Source organism: Trichoderma evansii (assembly GCF_050947405.1).
Source record: "Trichoderma evansii strain SZMC 28006 chromosome Unknown GGI43scaffold_3, whole genome shotgun sequence".
In the NCBI taxonomy this organism is placed as follows: Eukaryota; Fungi; Ascomycota; class Sordariomycetes; order Hypocreales; family Hypocreaceae; genus Trichoderma; species Trichoderma evansii.
This window is the reverse complement of record NW_028145203.1, coordinates 2,296,202-2,318,208: the sequence shown is the minus strand read 5'-3', so window position 1 is coordinate 2,318,208 and position 22,007 is coordinate 2,296,202. Positions and strand designations below refer to the sequence as shown.

The window sequence follows — 22,007 nt, the reverse complement described above, 5'->3', positions numbered from 1 at the left end:
TTGTAGGAATGGCTGCTTTTTTTCCCTTTGGCCAACTCAAGGATGTAGATAATGAGATGCTAGATCGTCTGTTACATAGGCAAGATGGTGCATGATCAAGTAGCCAGTGGTTACATCACAGAATATGATAATTTCAAGTCGATAAGTAAACAGTCTTGTATTTATATAAATAGGAAATGATAAAAGAGTGGGTAATTAGTTAACTGTATACATATTTTGCTAAAGTCATCCCATTCATAAACCAGACAAAGAAAAGATCAAAGCATATTATAAGAGATATTACTACTGAGAGAGAGGAGAGATGCGAGTACCAGCCAAGCATCTCAAAGGAAAAACAACTCAACACAATCCACCATACTTGACACCCCTCTTACCCATCTCCTTCCTTCCGATAGGGTCTTCAGGCCACACCCAGCCTCGGCTCCTCTTGGCCTCGCGCTTCTCTGCCAGCTGGGGCTTGGGAATCCAGTTGTCTCGAGCCTTGGCCTTTCGCCTGGTGCCATCGGCGGGAGCGCCAATCTCGGCCTTCCAGTGGGCGTGACCGGCAGGAATCTGATCGCCAGCAAGCTGACAGAGACCCCAAAGGGCGAGACAGGCCGTCAGGGGAACGTTGTCCGAAGAGTCGAGCTCGGCGTCAGAAACAGCGGCGTTAAGCTGGACAGAAGTGATTTCCAAGTCACCAAAGAAAGGGGTAGACTCTGTACCAGCACGGACGAGAACGAGCTCAATCTCAGTGAGGATGAAGCCGTAGCGGCAGCCGTGTTCGCGCATAGCGTAGTGCAGGGCTGCGAGGCCGCGGAGGTAGTCTACGCGCTTGATGTTACCCTCGGCGCGCATGCCAGTGTTGAAGCGGTCGAAGCTGCGGACAAGGCCGACAACTCGGCCTGTTGGCTTGCCGCCGAAGATGGCAGCGGCGGTGGATGACTCGCCGATGGGGTTTGCAACAAAGATGAGATCGTTGACACCGGATGCCGTCTTTGCTGGGACTGAGAGCTGCAGAGGGCGGTTGGAAGACATGGCCAGTGCAGAGTTGAGCTTGGGGAGATAGTATGAGGCGTAGATACTATGGAGAGCAGCTTCAGTCTCGGGGTGGCGAGAAGAGAAGGCCGGTGTTTGCATTAAAGAAGCAGGCACTGGAGAGTTGAGTAGAGTAGATGCGCCAGGGAGAGACAGGACGGTCGAGGCATTGAAGCTTGACCATGATGAGACGCTGCGGACATCCCACCAGAAGTGCTTGATGGAAGGATCTCGGAGAGGGAAAGAGATGGTTCGGACCAGAGATGCGGCAGGGTTGGCACAAGTCAGGTGCTGCATGAGAGTGGTTGATGGTTCTGAGTCGGGAGTAGCAGTGGCGGCCAGAGCCAATGGTGATGGAGCACGCGGGAGATAGGACGAGAACAAGAAATCTGACTGTGAAGCAGCAGCAGTAGCAGCAGCAGTGTTTGTGGGCACAAAAGGCATCTGTCGATAAGTTGGATAGCCATACTTGTCAATGGTGGCAGTGTCAATGGTGGCAGTGTCAATGGTACTGGTTCGACGAGGTGGTGGCAGGTCCTGAGCAAAGCTTGGAGGTGAGGCGAGAAGCGATGAGGGGAAGACTGGAGCCTCATCATGCGTCTGGGGAGGAGTGTTGAAGGGCGAGATGTGAGCAAAAGCCATGTTGGCGAGGGTCTCAGGGTTGGTATAACTCCGAGAGTGGCTTGTGCGGATGGGCTTGGAAGCCGGAGGAGGGGGCGTGGACTGCTGGTGAACCATCCTGGCCCTGGCAGAAGCAGCAGAGCGAATAGAGTTGGAACGAGAGTGTGCTGCGCGGGCAATGTGAGATTGATCAAGCTGCTGGTCCTGAGATCGGATCTTGGGGAGCAGCAGAGGTCCATGCTGGCGAACAGGAGGGCTGGCGCGAGGAGGCGTGGTGAAGCGAGAGCATGCGGACTCTGCTATTGAGTCTACGGCCGAAATGGCTGAGTAGACGGATGAGGCTCGGGATGTAGATCGGACGTGGCGGTTGTGAGAGTTGTATGGGAGCTCCAAGAGGCTGGAGGGGAAGTGTTCGAGGCTGTATTCCATGACTGGCAGGCTCTCCATGGGAGGGGTTGCGGGATCCTCGAGGGAGGGGGAGGGAGAGGGGAAGGTGAAGTCGAAGGAGACGTCGGCTGCCAGACTGTATCTTGATATGTTAGTATACATGTATATTGGTAGATGTTTGAGGTGTTATTGTTGTGTGTGTATGTGGGCATGTGTACTCACGCTGACATGGTGGCGGTTGTTGTGAGGGTATGAGAGTAAAAAAGTTGATTAGATGGCTGAATTAGGAAAAGAGGAGACCGGCTCCAGTATAAACAGTTATTCTTTTTTGTGTTGTTGTTTTTTGATAATGCTGTATATATAAAAAATTGTTTCTCCAAGTGTTTGGATTATGTCGGCCAGCGAGCAAGGATCTTGGTCTAAGTGCAATATCCAAAAAGGTGCAAAATGTAAGATTGATAAACAAGACGAGTATGAAAAAACTCTCCAGCAACGGAATGAAAAACTGAGGAAATAAGAGATGTAACCTTAAAAAAACCAAGAGAGGATTGGAGGGAGGGGGGTTTGTTGAGAGGGATTGGAGGTGAGTGAGATGAGAACGATTGGAAACCAAGGGACGAAGCCGACTTCTTATCCTCCCACAGCGTCTGGGTTTGAGGGCCCGAAGATGGTCGCCAGGGACCACGGCCTGCAGGCCAGCCGTCTGGTCTGGAGAGCCAGAGAGAAAGAAAGAAAAGACAGGGGGGCGTGGGATAATGCAGAGAGGCGTGCGTTCTGTTCGTGTTGCTGCGATTCTCTCTGCACCACCCCAGCCAGCCAAAGTTGTTAGCGGCCCAGCCCCACGGCCCAGAGTCGCAGCAGCCGTCTTCTGTGCCGCGAGAGTCGCAAGTGGCCCCAGTCGAGAGAGCGGCTCGTGGATCAGCAAGGCGGCTTAGCGGGCTCTGCTTTCTTGGTCCTGGTTTTGGTCCACACCCTCCCCCGTGCTGTGCCGCGTCTGTAGTCTGGTCTGCCCACTTGGGCACGATTTTATATGACGATGATGGTCTTTGAAACACGAAAAAAAGGTTGACGACGTGTGAATGTACAGCAAAGCATGAGGCTAAGATGGTGAGGGAGAGAGAATATGAGAGAGATGGGTATGAAAGAGTCATAGAAGGCCTAAGAAGCGGAGAAATCAGGGATTATAGTGATGCCCGATTTGATGGGAGATAGGTACGGCTTACTATCTACTAGCAGTAGTGCTCGTAGGGCCTGTCAGTCGTACAAGAATGATGATATCCCGAATTCAGGCTCAGACAACGGAGCTCAAAAATCAGGATTCAGACGTTGTCACCGCCCCCGCGCGGCTTTTACCTTCTCTATCCCGTTCATTTTTCGTATCTCTTCACCTGAAAATACCGGGAATCTGCTCCCTCTAGCCTGCTGACCGTACATAATCGCAGCAGAAGAGAGTGCCGGCAGACGAGGCTTTGATGAACATTCAACGGCAGAGAGAGAGACAGACATGGGTATAATTTAGCGCAAATGCTACCCAGATGGGGGCTTGTAAGTCCCGCTTCTTTCGCACCACCACTAAAATAATACATGTAGGCCTACATGCTGGTTTTACGACGGTAGGTACATAATGCCATACACCACTTTACTTTACACAGGACAAGGGGAAACAAGAAGCTGCAGGGCTCAGACGTCAACTTGTCCGGGGGGCTGAGCGGGTTTGCTGCAGGCGCCGGGCCCATGAGTGGCTGGCCAGCGGATGAAGAGCGTGCAGTTCTTCGAGTCCAGTGACTCATCCTTGGCGGGTTTGCGTTCCCGACGGACGTGTTCTGTTGGCTGGTAGCGGGATTTGCGGTTATGTGTGTTGGACGCGTGCTGCGATTTGCGATTTGAGATCTTGGGGAGATCTTTGACTGGGGGCTTGGCAAAACTTGCCAGAATGTTCGCGATTTTCCATCTTGGGCTTCTAACGCGTGAAACAAGAAACGCATCTTCGCGTTCGCGTCACTGCTTCTTTCTATCTTTCTCATTGTCTTCTTTTCATGTCGCGCCAAGTAAAGAGGCTCGCTGTCCTCCACTCGTATGGCGCCACTACAATGCATCTGTCTGTCGGACCCCAGAATCAAAAAGGCTGGTCAGAGCTCTTCATCTCTTTGTACTGCATGTACCTACATTACAGAGTAAGTACATACTCGTGCACGCAATAATAACCTCAACGGTACGCTACAGCATGTACATGCAGGCAGCGGCAATAGACCGTCCGGGTCGTACCGAGTAAATCTATTTTTACCTACTACTACTTACACACCGAGAGTCTCGTTCTTTTCGTCTTCTAAATTTTTAAATTTGAAAAAAGTAAAATTAAGTGCAACTAGCAATACTTCGTTACACCGCTGAGACAGGCCAAAGTCTCTCGCTGCCGCAAATAGGCGCAGCCAGTTGGGCGCTTAGAGCGGGCCCCCAAGCCGCCGAGCGCTTAACCAGGCTGCTAAACTCTCGGGTTCCCTTTTGGCTCTCTGTCTTACACAGACATAAGAATCTGGCTTCATCCCCCCGGCTTTGTCTGCGTCGGTCCCAGCCAGTGATCCGAGCGTCTTGGATTTTTAACCGCAGATCGGAGAGAGAGTCCCAAGCTGAAGAGCAATCTTACTGTAGTTTGCGCTTTTCGCAGTTTCCATATTCGGCGCATCGGCGTCCCACCGCGGCGGTTGCGCAAATTCGCTTGTCTTGGTAGAGCTATCCACTTGTTTCCTACAAGGTACTTGCTCTGAGTATCTATCTATATTGTATATTGCAACATCCGATTCATCATCCGTTCATCTATATAGTTTGATCCAGGCGCGTAAACCTCCTCATCCAATCACCGCTCGTAAAGCCGTAACTGTAAACGTAAATACGCGCAGCTCATTCGCCACAGCCACCCATATCCATGTACTCTGTACTACAAGACGACACCAGATACCAACCCAGAACACGCACTGCAACTCGTACAAACAGGTAGTGCTACTAGCTAATATCAAGCAAACGCGAGCAAAGCTGCTGCTCCTCCTCGACGCGCGCCTCTCTTCCATTCTCAATCTTCTCTCTCTCCATTCTCAAATCCATCCTAAATTTATGCCGGGCGCGTCGTCTATCCGCCCTTCCCAGCCAATCGGCTCGCTGCACGCCACTTTTACCCTCTGATTGGCTGCTTGTCTCTTTGGCTTCGCCCGTTTTAGTTCCCACGCTAACTTGGGCATCGAGCTAAGCTGGTTCTAAACTAGAGCTCGAAATCCACCCCACAGAAACCAACGTGTTCATGTTTGCTGCGCTGTCAAGTGTGCTTCTACCCTAGGCCCAGCAGATGGTTCACGCTTCAGGGATCTTCCACCGCAAGTCATCCCACGAAAAAGAAAAGAGAAAAAATTGCAAAAGTTCGGATGTTTCATGTTTGCTTGGGCACGAGAACCATCTCCATTCTCAAACGTAGCTTGGGCCTGTGTCCTGCAGACGGGCTTCTTCCCAGCCCCATCTTCTGTTTCGAAACATATCTAAGAAGCCCCAGTATGCGTTGTCCCTATGACTCTTAAATGCTAGCTCAGGCTACGTCCATGCTTGCGTAGTCGTACTTGTATGCTTCTTGCTGGCATCAACTGGGATTTTTTCTCTAGTCTTGGATTCCATTCATTTTCTGACTTGTCATCGGGTATCAAACTCGCCTCACCGTTTGTTAATCTATCTGGCGTACATACAACGTGGGGACATGAAGATTCGCCCTGCATTTCGACCACGTGTATGGACCAACGCTTGCCATACCTTGTAGTAGTTACAAGGTAGGGTAGCCATACGCACATCTAATCAGACGTCGAGTAGGATATGAGTATGATATTGTACATCAAAAATCACTGGCCATATACACAAGCTGAGCCAAGTAAAGTCAGTCCAAAGAGAAAAAAATATCATCGCTGTCTTTTCTATCATGAACATTAAAAAGTAAAATCTTGTAGAATAGTCTTCTTATCTGTTTCTCCCCAACGCCAAAGCCAACCCAAATGGCGGAATCAGGGTTTAGTCGTAAGGTATCCAGCACCGACACATCATGCACACGCTAACCGTCCCATTCATTCACCCTCGCTTGTTCTTTTTTTTGTAGCCCACTCCTTGTCGAGGCCCAACCCTGTAGGGCTCTTGTCCAACGAATTTGGATGCTATCGCGTCTTTGGCAAACACCCAGTTTGTGACGCGTCTTTGTTCGTCGCCTCGCTTACACGCTGGCATGTGGTTGATGATGGTGAAATCAGCCCGTCACAAAAGTTCATCTTTTATTCCCACTCCATTACTCACTCTGCTCCACTTGTTTCGTTTCCAGATGGCACACCATCCCCGTCTTCGGTCTCTTCTTTCCCATCCGTTGGAGGCGATGGAGACCGTCGCTGAGACATTGAGTTCATCATCCCCTGCTGGTAGTTACCCATTCGAACAATTCTCAACGCCCGCATCATGCCTTCCAGCCTTATTCTCTCTTGCACTACCATGCCTCGGGCATAGTCGCGAATGGCCCGAATGCCCACTAGATCGTGTGACTCCTTCCACCCAGCCAATTCGGCTGCCACCGTTTGTTGCGTGTATCGGAGTTCCTTGGAGAGATATCCTGCTTGTTCTCGTGATTCGCGCGCCCGCTTCTCCTTCTCCTCTTGGTTTCGTTGTCTAGAGTCGTCGAGCAAACCCAGGGGCCATCGCGAAGGTCGTGTTGCAGCACTGTCGTTTCTGTCCGCCTCTCGCTTCGCTGCTGTAATCTGCCCAATAAGGTTTGTTGGCCTGGACAGGGATGCAAGCATTGCCTGTACTGTGGATTGAATCGCCATCAGCGTGGTATGAAACACAATCTGAGGGTTGTGCTGTGCCGGCGCCATGGCTCTGACAAACACCTCCATGCCGACAATGTGCTGTGGCGGAAGAAATTGAATGGTAAACACAGCTCGGTAGAGCAACGCCGCTGCATCGTAATAATCTAGTGTAAGGGTGTTTCATTAGCTGTGTTCCAGTCCATCTGGAGAAAGTGTTTTCAACAGAGCATGGAATTTAGTACTCACCAGCAGCAACTTGAGTGGCGGCATTGGCACGCCTCGTCACGCTCTTGGTCGAATAGCTGACACTTCGAACCATCTCTCGGGCGTGGTCGACAAATTGCTCCACTATTCGTATGTCTTCCATCGGCTCGTATTCTTCTCGAACCTTTTCTACTCTTGTTTCTGCCTTGAGCTTTGTTCTTTGCTCCATAGCCTCCAACTGTAGCTCCGGCACTAAGAAAAATTCCCATAGCATCTCGTGGTTAGAAAGGGTAGGATGGCTCAGCATAATCTTCAGGAACCAGTCGGTTCTTGTCTGAATATCTCGCAGCGCTGCTCGAGACGGCCTGGAGGGCAGCTGAAATGGCCATCGGGTATCTGCCATGGAAGGGATCCATGATGCTGGATTCTCCTCGGCAAGGAGGCGTGCCAACTGCTCAAAGTCGGTCAGGGATCGGCGGCTCGTAGTTACAGTGTAACTATCATGGTCCGTTGGAGCTGCTGATTTGAGAACCAGTCGTACCGTACTATCTTCAACGAAAAAGGCTCTGACTACACCCGTGATTCGCCCATCCCGTGCTGGTGGCATGCTGAAAAGTCCAAGGTCGTCGATTCTATTGCGCACCTCGTCGTCTTTGGCCAATTCTACCGCAGTGAGACCTCGTAACTCTTTAGCCCCAAGGTCCACTCGAGGGTCGGCAAAGAGAGCCCTGACCATATCGTATCGGCCATATTTGCTGGCAACCATCAATGCCGTAAACTTCTTCTCGTTCGTCGCGTTTACATCCACATCGCAGTACTGCAAGATTCTCAATGCCAATCTCGGATCATTCATAATGTGCAAGAGGGTGTTTCCTTTGCCGTCAATATGCTCATCGACATGCAGTGGCTGCCCATCAAGCTGAGATTGCTGCGCAGCCCGTATACCGTCCTCAACCATGGCGTAGTAGTCTACGTGATCGTAACAGCGGCACAGCGCAAAAAGCGGTGTCTGTCCATTCTTGTCTCTTTGGCGCCATTGGATAAGAGATCCAATGGAACCAATCATCCATGGCGCATTAAACAGATAGTGTCCAACGCTTCGGCCCCAGACATCTTGTACTGAAAAATATTGCGCCAGCTGTATCGGATTGGCTTTACCAAGGAGGTAATCGAGAAACGAGCTGATAAGGTCTCGGTTGCCTAGCTGGACAGCGGCGCTCAAAAGTGTTGTGTTTTCGTTATTAACGTCGGTTAGCACAATGTCAAACGGATAATATCCGGACAAGGACAAGAGATATCCCAGTGTTTCCCAGCTTCCACCTTGCACAGCCATCATCAAGACAGACTCTCCCAAGGCACTACTAGTATGTGCAAGCCTCTCTACAGATACATCGCCCTCCAGCGCACTATTCAGAGAGCCAACGCTTGCTGTCATGGAGTGATACGAGAATTCCGATGCGCTAGATAAGCTGCGCGTATCCATGGCCACTCTCTTAATCTTCTTCACTGGCAGATCGAGAATTGAATCGTTTGCGCCATCGCCGTTGGCGATCTGAAAGGGAAAGACGTGACCGAGTCCGGTACCATGAGAGAAACGATCCGAGGGGCTCAAAACAAGCGATGATCGTCTTGATGAGCTACGCGGATGGAATACAAGATTGGCTGGTATTCGATCGTTTGCATCGCTGTCGCTGTCTTCGATGTCGTCATCAATCGCGCCAGGGCTTGGCTCCATGATGTTCCTCAGCGCCTTCATATCAGCCCCCTTGGCGGCATCCCACAAGGCTCTGTTCTTCTTGCTGGCGCGGCGCAGTCCTGCTGAATCTGCAAAGAGATATGCTAAAACGGCTTCAAAGGTGCTCAGAGCATAACCCATCTCTCCGCTATCTACATCTTCGACAAAGTTGAAATTTCTTATATAGGTGAGTCGAGCCTGTAGATTTTTCACTTGAGACCGAATAATGACGTAGAGCAGCAACGAAACTAGGGTGTCTGCGTTGACGGTCATGATGGCCTTTTCAGAAGTTGAAGCCTCAGCTGAGACGCCGGCTAGAGGCCGTGAAGTATCGGTAAGCTGCGAAGCAATCTTCATTGTTGACAGTAATAGGTCCAACATTTCCTGAGGACTCATGGCGTTGGATATCCTCCTGAATTCATCGACAGCAGGGTTGAGTTGTGTTACAAGATCATTTTTGGCCTTGAGACCTCCATCAATAGCAATGCCAAGCTGGGAAATATCGATGAATTCCATTTTGCGAATCTTTGCTTCGAGTTCCAGGTCATCTCGTCTCTTAATGGCACTAAGCTTGCCAAACAACAGGCCATGGACATTTTCGGCAATGTAGCGCTCAATCAACTTTTCCACCAGTGGGCCTGTCAAGTCCGTTGTAGCGCCTAATAGAGATAACTGTTGTTTATCCACTCCTTGAAAGATATCAATGGCGGCTGTAACGGCACTCTCGAGCGAAGCGCGCATAATATCCTCATCATCCTCCGCATAAAAGTCTTCTTCAACAGGCAAGCTATTAGTCAAGTGACCTTTCCCACCTCTGGCCGACAAGCTGGCTGTCAAGCTGTCTGCCCTTGCCCTTCTGGCTGCAGAAGCGACGGGACCGTCTGGTTTCGGATCGGGAATGTATGAAGCCGATGGTGGAGGCGGCAGGGGTTTCTGGAAGACCGTCGTAAACTCAACAAAGAGCTTCTCTAATCCAGGCTGCATCTGCCGGGCAATCATGGGGAAATGGTTGAGAAGATCGTGAAAGCTCCTAATATCCTTTTTGCGCGGCAAGGCGTCGGCTGAGTCACCATTAGTTTGCCTCTTCTGTTGTTGCTCTGCGGCGGCACGGCTTCTGACTCCGGAGATGAGTACCGCAGGCTCAAGTCTAACCTCCTCCCACACTCCGATTAGAGGCTTCGAGATGTAGTATACCAGCCATTGTCGCGGTTCGAAGACGTCTGGGTACCATATGGTGTCATTGAGGATCTGAGCTTGCGCAAGATTCTTAAATCCTGGGAGCGTAGTCAAATTAGCTATCGGAGGAGCTTTGCTCGAGCTGTAGAGAGTCTCTTGCTAGGCCTACCTTTGTTACTGTAGATGAAAGAGTCCTTAACAATGACGCTCCTCCCATTCAGTGTGTTAAACTGGCGAGCCTTGCCTCGCGCCTCCCGCAAGTTCTGTGAGCTGTCCTTGCCAGCTACAGGACCGTCGGGGCCGGCGATGCGCAGCACATGGCTGGCTAGAAACTCGTCCGAGGCGACGACCTCGTGGGCCGGCGCGCCGCTCTCTGTCTCGCGATGGGTGAGAAGCACATCGGTCAGAGGCACCAGCAGGATGTGGTGGTGGACAGGGGTGCACTGCGCAGCGACCTGGCTCTTGAAGAAGGCGGACAGAAAGGGGTTTAGTGGTTGCATTCACTCGACTTGATGGGAGGTCGGAGTCGAGCCTTGTCGATCCTCCGGCGAGAGGCAGAGAGGCTGTGGCTTCTGGTGGTGACGAGCGACAGATCGAGGGGGTGGTCGAGGGGGTGGTTGCGGAATGGTCGGCCAGCGAGAGACATGTGATGATGGAAGCGGCGCAAAAACGAGGGGATAAGCGAGTCAATTCTGCAGAATAGATGCTGTTGGAGATTGAAGACGATGCTGAGGCTGATGATGCGATGCAGAAGTGCAGAAGTGCAGACGGTCGAAGGAGCTTGCTTCAATGTTGATAGAGAGCGGATGGATGTACAGATACATCCCTGACCTCATCCCACGCGTTTCTGCTGGCTTAGACCAGTCTGGAATCGCTTGTACCTGGCCTTGTGCGCTAAGATGCGGGAGTGCACAGACCCCAGCTGGTTATTGTCCGATAAGAGGTGGGAAGAAGGATAATCCGAGCTGTTATCTGATGGAGGGGCTTATACAGAGCTGTACCTACCCGGTAGAAGTTGAGATGTTCTGAATTGGAATTTAATTAACAGATACATGGTTAAATAATTATTGGAATGTGTTATTGCAAGTACATGTATAATACTTGGAGCACATGCAAATTACACACTAGGTGCTTGTCCACTAAATGGTAAAGGCTAATCAAACTACTGGTCTAGCACCCGAACACCAATACTAGTAGGGATATCCCGAAGATCTGCTCTACACTCTGCTTTGTCAATGGCCATATTGATAAGTTCCCGCTTTGCATCCACAGCTACGCAACCCTTTGAGCCACTACATGTCGTCTTATCTAGGGATTGGAGGGATGAATGGCGTCACCCTGCCCCTCATATGCTCCAAGGAATTGGTTCCATGTGATGAAGCTGAAATATGGTGCATTTGCCCTTGTATTAATAGTCATCTAGGTACTGTAGTATTCAAACCGTCGTATGCCCACACCTCTCAATCTCCTAAGACGTTTCAGCCTCATATTCTATTCTTTATAATAGTAAGAGATTTATATAAAGTTTTAAAAATGAATCATTCAGTGTGAAGAGCAGTTCTCAGTGGTCAGAGGATAGCCACTGGCCGCGCCGACTGCTCCATGTTTCATGACATCGTATCCCTGGCAGCCTGGTTACAAGTATGGCACCCACAAAGAGCCAAAGTATAACGCCATTTCGTATACTTGAAGCCGATTTTACGTCAGAAACACTGAACCAAAATACGCTTTGACGCCATACTGCCTTTGCATTTTATGGCAGACGAATTTCGCCGAATTGGTCTCAATGCTACCAATCCTCTAGCTGAAGACGATTGTGAATCGGCTGAGTTTGTGTGGCTGGAGGTTGCCTGTATAATCGGACAAAATCCAACACAGACGATTATTAGAAGGAAATAGGTAGGCAAGCTAGGATCGTTGACGGCGCAAGAGAAGTAATCAAATGGGACGTCTGGGAGACTGGAGACTTGATGGAAACATGCAGCCCGAAACTAAACGCAACACACGAGGTCCCTAACCCTCTATCCTATCTGCAGACATGTGATGGGCTGGGTTGGGCAAGAATGGATAGACACTTTGGATAATGGGTTATCGACTGAGTCGTTGGATGATGTTAATAGTGAAATCTAACTTTTTTTAAACGTGGCCCATTATATAGTAATCAGGGTATCTACAATGACTGCCAGAGCTTTCTCCAGAGCGGCACCTTTTGTGTCTGCTGCTCCCCATATGTCTCTCCAATAAAGTCACTCTTATCCAGATCGCTCCTTCGCCCACTATCCAAATCAATATCCCAGCTTCTCTTGAATCTATCCTCACCCCTCCAGTACAGTTTGCAAACAACGTAAATCACGCCAAAGAGCGGCAAAAGGATATACGCATCAACAAATTTACCAGCAGTGAACGGCGATAATGTCGTCCAGCCTTGAACAAGAGCGAGGAAAAGATTTGCAAACAAGCCGAAATAGGGGCTGTAGGGGTAAAACATGCTTTTGAACGGCAAATCGTCCACTCGGCGCTGCTGTACCGTCCACGCACGGCGGAAGCGTAAGTGGATGAAGCTGATGCTTCCCCAAACCAAGAATGTGCTCACACCAGCGAGATTGATGATGTAGCTGTATGCTTCTGATGCTCCAGTTGAGACGTTCATCATAGAGATGGCACCCACGGCGTTTGTGAGAAGAATTGACCAGACTGGGACACCGCGCTTGTTGACCCAACCGAGAATCTTGGGAGCCTTTCCAGATTGCGCCATGTACAGGACGGTACGGGAGCCGATGTAGATGGATGAGTTGACAGCTGACAGACATGTTATGAGGATGAAGGCATTGATGAGATGAACACCTAGAAATACAACACCTGGTTAGTCACATTCATACAAGATGGCAGCCAGCGAATAAAAGAGAACAGCTTAAACGCACCTCCATTCCAACCCGCATTTTGTATAGCAATCGTCATGGGGCTTTGCAGCGCCTTGGCACCTCCGTTGATAAGCTCATCAGAATCAGCTGGGCAAGTGAGGCCAAAGAAGAAAGCCGATCCCATATAGACGAAGATGATGCGGAAGAAGACTTGACGAATGGCTCGCGGCACTGCGGTACCTGGGTTTCTCGTCTCGGTAGCAGCCACGGCCACTGACTCAACTCCGGCGTAAAAAGTAGAGCAAAAGACAAAGACAGTCGCAACTCCTCTGAAACCATGGCCGTTGAAGGCTCCCGGGTTATGCCAGTATCTGAATCCAATGGCGCCATCTTGGCCAATCAATCCTCCGGAGGCATACACGATGGAAAAGATAAAGTACGCCGTCAGACCAAGAATCTTGATAAGTGCCAAGATATACTCTGCCTCGCCAAAAGCAGTAATGCCACCGATGATTTGGAAGGCCAGGAATATGGTCCATAGAATGAGGAACCAGCCCCAGAGAGGGACCTGAGGTGCCCAGAAATGGAGGATACTGCAGATGACATTATACTCGCTGGCCAAGACGGTGGCCCAAATGATGAAGTAGTTCCAGCCAACAGCCACAGAGAAGGACTTGTCCACCATGCGTTCAGCTAGAGAGACGAAGGCGCCGCCGCCGGGGTATAGAGTGGTGATTTCACCCAGAGACTGCATAATGGAGAAAGCAATAATACCTAAGAACGAGAAAATTAGGCTCAAACGATTCCTTCTCTCAAGCTCAGAAACATACCAATAACACCGAATCCGATAATCAACGACGCCGGCCCACCGCTATTCAAGGCACCTCCAGCGCCAACCAGCAAACCAGGTCCGATGATACCAGCCAGCGCCATCATGGACAGATGACGATTTTTCAGTCCACGCTTGACGCCCGAATCCGGGTCGATCAGGCCATCATCGCTTGTATCGATATTGTGCGCTCTATATTGCTGATTGTATTCGGGAACCTCGTCGGCTGAGACATCGTCTAGGCGCGGCTCGTCGGCGAACTTGCCGCTGGATCTGTTTTGGCGAAACATGGCAAACAATATCCAAAATGCCTGTTTTTCTCACTCTCTCACTCTCTCTGGGGTATCTCAACAGTGCAGGATAAAGAAATTAAATAATAACAAAAATGAGACAAGAGGACGGTGGTCGCAATTAAGACAAGCTCACCAACCAACAAGGCACAACTCGAGACAAAAAAAAAAAGTGAATTGCAATGCAGCCACCGCGATGATGCAAGAATAAAGAAGTGATGTAAGACGACCGATCCAATTCTAATATCTACAATCCCCTTTCCCAAGTCTCTTTTGAGTTGTGCTACACTAACGCACCTTGGGCACAGCGCGAACCGCACAATCTTTTGTGATGTAGTTTTTATGTGTCTCTCCCGCTCTTCTGACTCGCTCCTCTACAGTTGTATTTGCTAGTATGTTGCCATCCTAGTTTATCTGGGATTTTGGGGCCCTTGCTGGCGCATCTAGCCTGCGATCACGTCACTTCACGTTTTTTGCCTCCACATATTTGTGGATGGGGGAAGCGTTCGCGGTCTGCGTGGGAGCAAGTGAGATATGTAGGGCCGGCTGAAGATCAGTGCTACCATGAGATCGATTTTTTTCGATACACGTAAATCTAAGGTGCATATTGAGCTCCGATTTTATTCCTATTCTTTTATTCTTTCCCTGTTTCATAATTGAATACTTCCTATTGAGCACTGCATTGCGTTTTCGTGGCACTCGTTGATCATCCTGGTCTCAGATACTGAGCTAAAAATGGCGCCGATCACGACATCGCCATGGGGCCATGGGTCTAGAGTGGAGAGCATTTAAAGACCAAGGCGGCAGCGGTCGCGGCGCACAAGGCTGTCAAATAGCATGAATCGCCAGAAAATAGATCGCTAGCACTAAGGTAGTGTTATAAACTGGTGACCTCTTGGTGGATATGTATTTACGAGGCTGAAATAAATGTCCTACTGAGTTACAAAGCACATTCAACATATGAGCCTATCTAGTATTCAGCAGCAAACTTGACATTGTGTCTTGAGACATTGATCCTTTTTATCCTCTATGCCGTCCAGTCTTCAGTTCCATATTCCTCTTCGCCAATTTTTTCCTGTTCATTAATCGTATTCATGGCCCAAGTGAGCTATCAGCTGTTTCCTTTTCCAACAGGGTATCCGTCAATTTTACAAAATAAAGTACATAATTGGTACACAGATGGTCTTTCGCCACCAACCTTTTAGACTGGTGTCTTGATTGCACCATCGACGCTGGAGTCTTCGGCCTCAAACTTCCTGGGGATAAGACCCTCGACCATATCAATAGCTCCGTGCATATCGTTCTTATTGAATAGAAACAAGCCCTGGATAGCGGCAGCGCTTGTATGGCGGTTCGAAGCCTGGCCATCTTTGTATTTTCCGAACAGGCCTAGCTCTTCTAGGCGTTCCAAAAACCGTGCTCGGCCAGAGTGATCCTGGTCAACATCACCATAGAATCGATCCCACATTTGTGCAGCCTGGAACTGGGTTGCCTCGCCAATCTTCAGCATCATGTCGACTCGGCCTGGTCTGATCAGTGCAGGGTCTAGACGATCAATGTGATTGGTAGTGAGGAATGCGATGCGTTCTTCTCCAGCAGCCACTCCGTCCAATGCGTTGAGGAGGCCAGAAAAGGTAACATTTGCGCCGCTATATCCATCAGTATCTCGTTGGCGACGGTTGACAAAAGCGGCATCGGCATCTTCCAATAAAAGTAAACTTCTCTTGGGCAGTTTTGTGAGGAGATACGCCAATTTATCGTCTGTCATACCCATTTCACTGAGGTTGATCATGGCAACGCCAAAGTCGAGTTCTCCTGCCAGCGCTTGGATGAAAGAACTTTTGCCGCTTCCCGGTGGTCCAAATAGAAGATAGCCTCTCCTGTACGGAATACCTCGATCAACATACCACTGCTGCATGGATAAGAAATCCTTGACATCGCCCACGATACTCTCTTTGATGCCCTCGTCTAATATGACTGAACCAAGCGGCCTTTTCTTCCGAGGATCGCCAAGCGGAGTCCATTCAAGCCCACGTGCAGAGTATACCACAGTTTTCCCTTCGTTGGCTTTTGCGGCTAGTAGATGCGCCTCTCTGAAGAGATCTTCAAAAACATAACGGTGCGCCCAGAGAGTGGTTAGCTGGACAATCTCATGCGGCTCTCCCGTATTCATGTTGGCAGTGTTGTGCTTCTCCCTATTGACGGAAATGAAGGCTTTGCCAAATTTGACAATATGCCGTCCATATCCTGGCTGAAGAAAGAAGTGAGCGTTGACTGGCCCGGTTGCTCCCGGCCCTCTTGCTCCTGTTGCCGTGGCCACTGATAGATTATGGATTCGTGTCAGCCGAGAGGCAATGAAGCCTGGAGTCTCACGAGGCTGTGAGAGCCATGCTAATATCCAGGGATATGCCGGATCTTGTTTGCTTATCTCAACGTTCACAAGAAGGCGACGGCGGGCAGCGCCAAGCAGGGCGATTGATCCCTTGCGAGCAAACGCCGCGGCGGCGCCTAAGGAGGCGAGGCCAATGCCTCCGGCAAACAGCGGATTATCGAACAGCGCATTGAAGTTTAGCACCGACGCAGCTGACGGTGATTCAGACATACCGGAACCTGAAGAGCTGGCTGGAGCAGCTCAGTTTCCATGGGCAAAAAAGAAGATATGATCAGAGATGACTAAGCCGATCTGCATGCATACCCGCCGCACGCGTAAACGTCGGAAGAAACAAATAAAAGCTGAAGTCGTAAAAAGAAAAAAGATATGGAACTGAATCCAAATTTTGCTCACGGCAGGGCTTGAACCTGCGGCCTCCGCATTACCAAGATTTCAACCGAAGCTGAAGTATTAGTACGAAGCTCTAACCAACTGAGCTACGCGAGCTGACTAATCAACGCCCAAGTGTCGTAAGAGTCACTTAGTATGAGCCTTTGTTGAATTAAGCTGATCCAATTCTATTATATAAAAGTTATCCATATTATGAAACCGCTCTACAGATGACCATATTAGCAAAATGGGTGCTAATTTCCTAAATAATGTGCTAGTAAAGAGTTTAAAGACACGCTTCTATATTTATAAATACTACGGAGTAAAATAAATATTGTTAAGATTTCAGCTGAAGCTGAAGTATTAGTATAAAGCTCTAACTAACTGAACTTATGCGAGCCCTTGATTTGTTTAAAGGCGTTTACAGATATTTTGCTACTATACCCTTTTCCCCTCCCTAATCTGTTTTGAACGGCCGTTAAGTGATCCACATTTTGGCGCATTTTAAGTACCTATCCTAAAACTACCTCTATACCTAACCAATTGATCTCGTATTGTAGCACGCCTTAGATGAACGTTCTTCCTGAGTTTCGGGGTTAACAAGGCTTGTGTTCCCAACTGCTTCCCAACTGCGCTTGAAATAGCGGCATGCGCCAGCCAAATTCAGTGGCAATAACAAGGCGAGACTTGAATTACTCCTTATTCAACTGACTGAGGTGCAAGTCATCTGGTCCACACTCGGTGAGATATCTTGGGGTTGAGCAACGCTCGACAACACCAATTGTTAAATGCTATAGCTGTTTTACCATAGGTAGTGTAAGACTTTTCGAGCCGGGGGCATTAGGTAGGTCTGCGATATCTATCCAGGATGTGCCTCGCCGTGTCGCAAGGAGACCAAGGTTCTCAGGAGCTGACAGAGGCGGAGACTCTGGCCAAGTTTGATCATCTTGTCGACGCAGGCGTAGTCAAGTATGACTACTCTTACATCACTAAGCACCATCAGATAGGTGGACTTGACGTATGCCACGCTAATCCAACCTTCTGGTTCTGCCCAAGTTGACACGCCGCCCTCGCAGTTCGAGTTCCGCATCTCCAAAGCCCTCAAGGATAAGCCCGCCACGCCAACATCTCCCCAAAGTGTCATCCACGGCGGTCTGACACAGCGGCCTGGTAGCGACATCAACACGCAGGGCCTCGAAATTGGCCGCCTGGGTAGGACCCATTTCCTCGCCTTCAACGGCTTTTCATCTTATCGCCCACACTATTTGTTCTTGACGCTCAACGCACACCGGCGCCAGTGGGAGCCACTGGATATCGACGATTTTAGGGCTATCCATGCATTTCTCGACACGTACGGGAGGGACTGTCTCATATTCTTCAACTGCGGGGTCAAAGCGGGTTGTAGCAGGGTTCACAAGCACCTCCAAGCCATACCCAAAGAGTCCTTTGAGAAGAATCCGTGGCACAACATCGACAGGAACGGGAGCGCCGTACCCTTCGCCTGTTTCAAGCAGACCCTCGGGAGTGAACCTGGTCCCGAGGATAGTTTGAGGGTGTACACGGCTGGCTTGGAGGCGGTAGAGCGTACCCTCAAGCACAAGACGACGGAAGACGACGGCGCACCGCCGCACAACATGATCATGGATGCAGAGCGGATGGTGGTGATACCGCGGCGGTCGGCGGGTATTGGCTCGGTCGGGGCGAACGCCGGGGGCATGTTGGGCATGGTTTGGACGCAGAGCGAGGAGGCTACTCGCCGGTGGCTCGACGCTGGTCCTCAGAATGTCCTGGAGCAGGCAGGATTACCGATGCTTCTTTGAGGACATGACGGGTGGCAGTATGTCAATTTTTGTGTGATGGTAATATGCATTTTGATGATTAACGATCCGGCAACTGCATCACCGTCTCTGTTATTCGATAAGCGCTGTTGGAAAGACGTAGGCTGATACCTCTCTGTTGTGGGTATCTTTAGCACTGTGTATTACTGCCTAGAAAGCTATTCTTTCTACCAAACGAAGACAATTTGTCAAACATGAGCATCTTTGACCAAAATTTTTGGTGCTCAGGTTCTGGATTGCTCTTGGAGGCATTGTAATTTTTCTCAGACATGCGCTTGTAGATCCACCAACTACCCATCATAATAGCTGTTAGAGGAAAAGTGAGAGTAACCCAGAGCCACCATAAACTTGAAGTAGAAATGCCATCAGAATTTGCTCTAGAAGAGAAGATACCAGCGCTCAGTATGCTCTAGACGACGGTTTTATTAGTTCACCGGTCTGCTCAATGTGGTCGATTTACTTACAGAAGTGAAGGTGCCAGGCAAGAAAAGCATTGTTAGAGCAGCGATAGAATTCATACTGGTACTGTCACTTTTCATGCTTTTAGCCAATTCAATGTTGTTTGCTGCGTCGCTTTGGGTGACCAAGTTATATATTAAGCTCATTGTGCTGTCTTTCCGGCTCTTATAGTTTAAAAAAAGCAGCTTCTGCTTCTCCATGGAATCAATTACGTACTTGATCGAATCCTCAACCGGCTGTTGAAACAATATTGGAGTTGAGAAAAAATCATGAAATTTGGCTTGTGCATCACGGATGCCTATTGCTGTGGCAATGGCGACGTTTATATTCAGCAAATGGGAGTCCGCTTGCTTCGAAATGATTTGGAGCGACTTTGTTGACCTGGAAGCTATTAGAGTAGTCGCATGAAATGGTAATAGGAGCATACCTGCTGCCACATATAACGTCGAAACCGCGCGCATGAAATTTGGATGCTTCAAATGACAACGAAGAGAAAAAGACGGCAATTTCAAAGGGGTTCATGAGAAGTCTCGGTGGATGGCTTTTCTCCTGGAATAAATGAACCCCGACCTTCAAAATCTGTTGCAACGCATGAATACTGCTATCTCCAGCTTGGTGAGAGATAATGTACGTAATTAATCTTGATTTTACTCGTCGTATCATATGTACTGAAAGAGTAGCACCTTGGTAGTGTAAGTTCCAACGAGGATGTTGGTAGAAGTAATCTGTTTCTGCTTAGCTCCTGGCATGAAGACTGGTAGAATTACTGATATGTCATACCGCTCAATACAAGTTCATCTCTCATGTTGTACTGCCAGCGTGTTCGGGGAGACCAGTAGTCGGGTCGTCCAAGCATATTGAGGATGAATTCTGGGTTCACGCCAATAACGTCAAAGAGATTTTGAACGCTTAAACGGTGCATCGGCACCTGCAAGCCAAAGGTACCCTCTTTTTTGGATATGAAAGGGACAAAGAACACGAAAATTCGCCCATTATTGGTCTCTGTAGTAAAAAATGCTTCTGATGTCGTACAAGTCGGATCAGGTGCCGAATGAGCTGTCTCCGGGTTCGGAGAGGGTGGTTGTACAGGCGCAGACGGTGTACGGGGTGAGCTTAAGGGGTATGTCTCTGCAGCTGAAGTAGGTTTCACTGTGATCGAGGGTCTATCGCGATCGCCCATATCAGAGTCCTCCTTAACTGTATTCAAGACTTTATCTAAACCGGTATCATCCAATGTGCGGAAGGACACATAGTCGTCCGTTTGATCGAAACACCCAATATTGGTTTCATTCGCAAAGTTATTCGGGTTTGCCAAATGGGAATTATACTGCAATGCTGGAAGAATATTCTGTATGGAAGGATAGAGATTCTGCGGTATGCTATCGGGGTTTATGCTGTAATTGAAGTCCAAATCGTTCCCGATGAGATCTGATTTGTCCGCATGTCTACTAGCAGACAGTATATCGAGGGATATACGCCGACGTTCGATTTTGAGCTCGGTAAAGCTGGCTTCAAGTTTCGAGAATCCGCCACCATTTTCATCTCCTATGTCATCAGTCAAGGCTTGTGCGACGCGACAAGCTCATGGAGTTTTACTGGAAGCCAGAGTTCAAACATTTAACCCTAAAATTTGGGCCAGGAGGCCAGCTTCGCCAATGGAGTTTAGATTTCAGCTTCCTCCCCTCTTCCATCGGTTTGCCAGTTAGAAAACCAAGCCCCAAAATTGTATCCTTGTACATAGCCGCTGTAGGATGAGTGGTGGTCAGACGTGGACAACCACAACTGGGCAGACAATCAAGTTCCGGCGCGTAGCTGCTAGGCGAACCATACCGCGCTTTGTAGTGATCCAGCCTTGCCAGCCTTAGTCTGTGTATGCGGGCTGCTTCGTCACTACATGTAATTATCAGATCAGCTGTCACCAGACTAATATTTGGCGTAAGCCTCTCGTGTTCTCCACGTGAATCTCTGGGAGCAACTTGATAGGCGACTTGCGCCAGCCATTTTGCCCGGGGTGCTGCTCGTTAGGTTGCATCAAGCATCCTGCCAGGGGCCTGGTGGTCTGGTTGTAAGTGTAGGATAACCTCGCCCTAGCCTTGCAAATTTCAGCGCGAGTTCAGAGATAAGTTGCTTATGCTCAGGGAATAGATATTTGGTTTAAATAAAGGGTCCTCGAGAACGATACCCACTTCTATCGCAGCCCGAAGTAAAAATAAATAAACAACATTAAAGTCGACGGCGTGAAAATGGCTTCACTGGTTGCTGCCAGGTCAACCATCGAAGAGGCCTTAGTCACGAAGCGAAATAAGGCTTTCTATTTTAAATGCTGTATTTACTCCACCGACACTGGAAGAATCCCAAGATTGAGGCTCAATTCCTCTATCTTGCAAATGTCATTGAAACCCAGGGCTGTGCTTTATTTGGCGACCTTATTGATATTTCTAAAATTTAGAAACTGACTGATAATTGCGGGATAATCCAAAAGCGCACAGGAAGCCCATCCTTCCTCCATTCCTACGCTAACCTAGCCAGCGATCCTAAATTTATTAGGAATTCTAATTATAACAACACATTTGCCCATCCTCTGCTCGTAGCGTTAATCACGTATTGTATGGGTGGCGCTATTCGCATCGTTGACATGCGTAGCAAAGACACAGACCCAGTATCTGCCAATGCTCAAGACAACATGCTCTACATTGATAATAGCCCTTTTAAAGAAGAGTATAAAGTCCTTGTACTTTGAAAACACGGTGAAAAAAAAAAAAAAAAGGTTCTCAGGACATAACTTCATCTTCCTTCTTAGTACTCACTATAGGAACCGTAGCATGTTTATTGACTAAGCCGGCAGACAGTTGTCCACCAAAAGGGAGAACCTATTCAGCAGTCACGAGGCTCTAAACGGATTGTTTGCTTTTCAAGAGAAGGTACATAACCGGGTATAATCCCGCTGTCCTGGAATAGAGTACTCTCAAGAGTCTCTCTCAACACTGTTTCGGCTGGCGGGCTTGTGCA

At 49.1% G+C, this 22,007-nt stretch overlaps 6 protein-coding genes and 1 non-coding gene across 7 annotated transcripts; all 7 read right to left on the bottom strand.

The window, feature by feature from the left end:
* Nucleotides 1-138: 138 nt before the first annotated feature.
* On the bottom strand, nucleotides 139-2,032 carry GGI43DRAFT_397084 (uncharacterized protein). Its single transcript, XM_083205058.1, has one exon. The coding sequence runs from the start codon at nucleotides 1,753-1,755 to the stop codon at nucleotides 340-342; it is 1,416 nt and encodes a 471-aa protein (XP_083064472.1). The 5' UTR covers nucleotides 1,756-2,032; the 3' UTR covers nucleotides 139-339.
* A 207-nt stretch (nucleotides 2,033-2,239) lies between these two features.
* On the bottom strand, nucleotides 2,240-3,397 carry GGI43DRAFT_258156 (uncharacterized protein). Its single transcript, XM_083200939.1, has one exon. The coding sequence runs from the start codon at nucleotides 3,174-3,176 to the stop codon at nucleotides 2,445-2,447; it is 732 nt and encodes a 243-aa protein (XP_083064471.1). The 5' UTR covers nucleotides 3,177-3,397; the 3' UTR covers nucleotides 2,240-2,444.
* Nucleotides 3,398-5,925: 2,528 nt separating this feature from the next.
* Nucleotides 5,926-10,966, bottom strand: GGI43DRAFT_397081 (uncharacterized protein). The gene is made up of 3 exons (XM_083205057.1): nucleotides 10,130-10,966; nucleotides 7,092-10,058; nucleotides 5,926-7,009 (listed from the first exon to the last, which is right to left on the bottom strand). Exons 1-3 carry the CDS (start codon nucleotides 10,458-10,460, stop codon nucleotides 6,339-6,341), a joined length of 3,969 nt encoding a protein of 1,322 aa, XP_083064470.1. The 5' UTR covers nucleotides 10,461-10,966; the 3' UTR covers nucleotides 5,926-6,338.
* A 1,164-nt stretch (nucleotides 10,967-12,130) lies between these two features.
* Nucleotides 12,131-14,169, bottom strand: GGI43DRAFT_431356 (amino acid permease/ SLC12A domain-containing protein; the record flags this gene model as incomplete). Its single annotated transcript, XM_083209400.1, has 3 exons — nucleotides 13,652-14,169; nucleotides 12,882-13,595; nucleotides 12,131-12,804 (listed from the first exon to the last, which is right to left on the bottom strand). The coding sequence occupies exons 1-3, from the start codon at nucleotides 13,938-13,940 to the stop codon at nucleotides 12,131-12,133; spliced, it is 1,677 nt and encodes a 558-aa protein (XP_083064469.1). The 5' UTR covers nucleotides 13,941-14,169.
* Nucleotides 14,170-14,801: 632 nt separating this feature from the next.
* Nucleotides 14,802-16,786, bottom strand: GGI43DRAFT_397079 (mitochondrial chaperone BCS1). Its single transcript, XM_083205056.1, has one exon. The coding sequence runs from the start codon at nucleotides 16,540-16,542 to the stop codon at nucleotides 15,142-15,144; it is 1,401 nt and encodes a 466-aa protein (XP_083064468.1). The 5' UTR covers nucleotides 16,543-16,786; the 3' UTR covers nucleotides 14,802-15,141.
* On the bottom strand, nucleotides 16,719-16,818 carry GGI43DRAFT_t50. Its single transcript has one exon. It is a non-coding gene; the product is annotated as a tRNA-Ile (tRNA).
* A 94-nt stretch (nucleotides 16,819-16,912) lies between these two features.
* GGI43DRAFT_420999 (uncharacterized protein) lies at nucleotides 16,913-20,999 on the bottom strand (the record flags this gene model as incomplete). Its single annotated transcript, XM_083207882.1, has 6 exons — nucleotides 16,913-16,955; nucleotides 18,809-18,948; nucleotides 19,004-19,379; nucleotides 19,426-19,723; nucleotides 19,779-20,540; nucleotides 20,993-20,999. 6 exons carry the CDS (start codon nucleotides 20,997-20,999, stop codon nucleotides 16,913-16,915), a joined length of 1,626 nt encoding a protein of 541 aa, XP_083064467.1.
* Nucleotides 21,000-22,007: the final 1,008 nt, after the last annotated feature.

Bases quoted from the DNA above. Each gene is read 5' to 3' on its own strand.
- GGI43DRAFT_397084 (XM_083205058.1), bottom strand. From the start codon at position 1,755: ATGGTTCACCAGCAGTCCACGCCCCCTCCTCCGGCTTCCAAGCCCATC.
- GGI43DRAFT_258156 (XM_083200939.1), bottom strand. From the start codon at position 3,176: ATGACTCTTTCATACCCATCTCTCTCATATTCTCTCTCCCTCACCATC.
- GGI43DRAFT_397081 (XM_083205057.1), bottom strand. From the start codon at position 10,460: ATGCAACCACTAAACCCCTTTCTGTCCGCCTTCTTCAAGAGCCAGGTC. The intron at 10,059-10,129 runs GTAGGCCTAGCA...CTACGCTCCCAG, and splicing joins TTTCATCTACAGTAACAAAG to GATTTAAGAATCTTGCGCAA. The intron at 7,010-7,091 runs GTGAGTACTAAA...CCCTTACACTAG, and splicing joins CGCCACTCAAGTTGCTGCTG to ATTATTACGATGCAGCGGCG.
- GGI43DRAFT_397079 (XM_083205056.1), bottom strand. From the start codon at position 16,542: ATGTCTGAATCACCGTCAGCTGCGTCGGTGCTAAACTTCAATGCGCTG.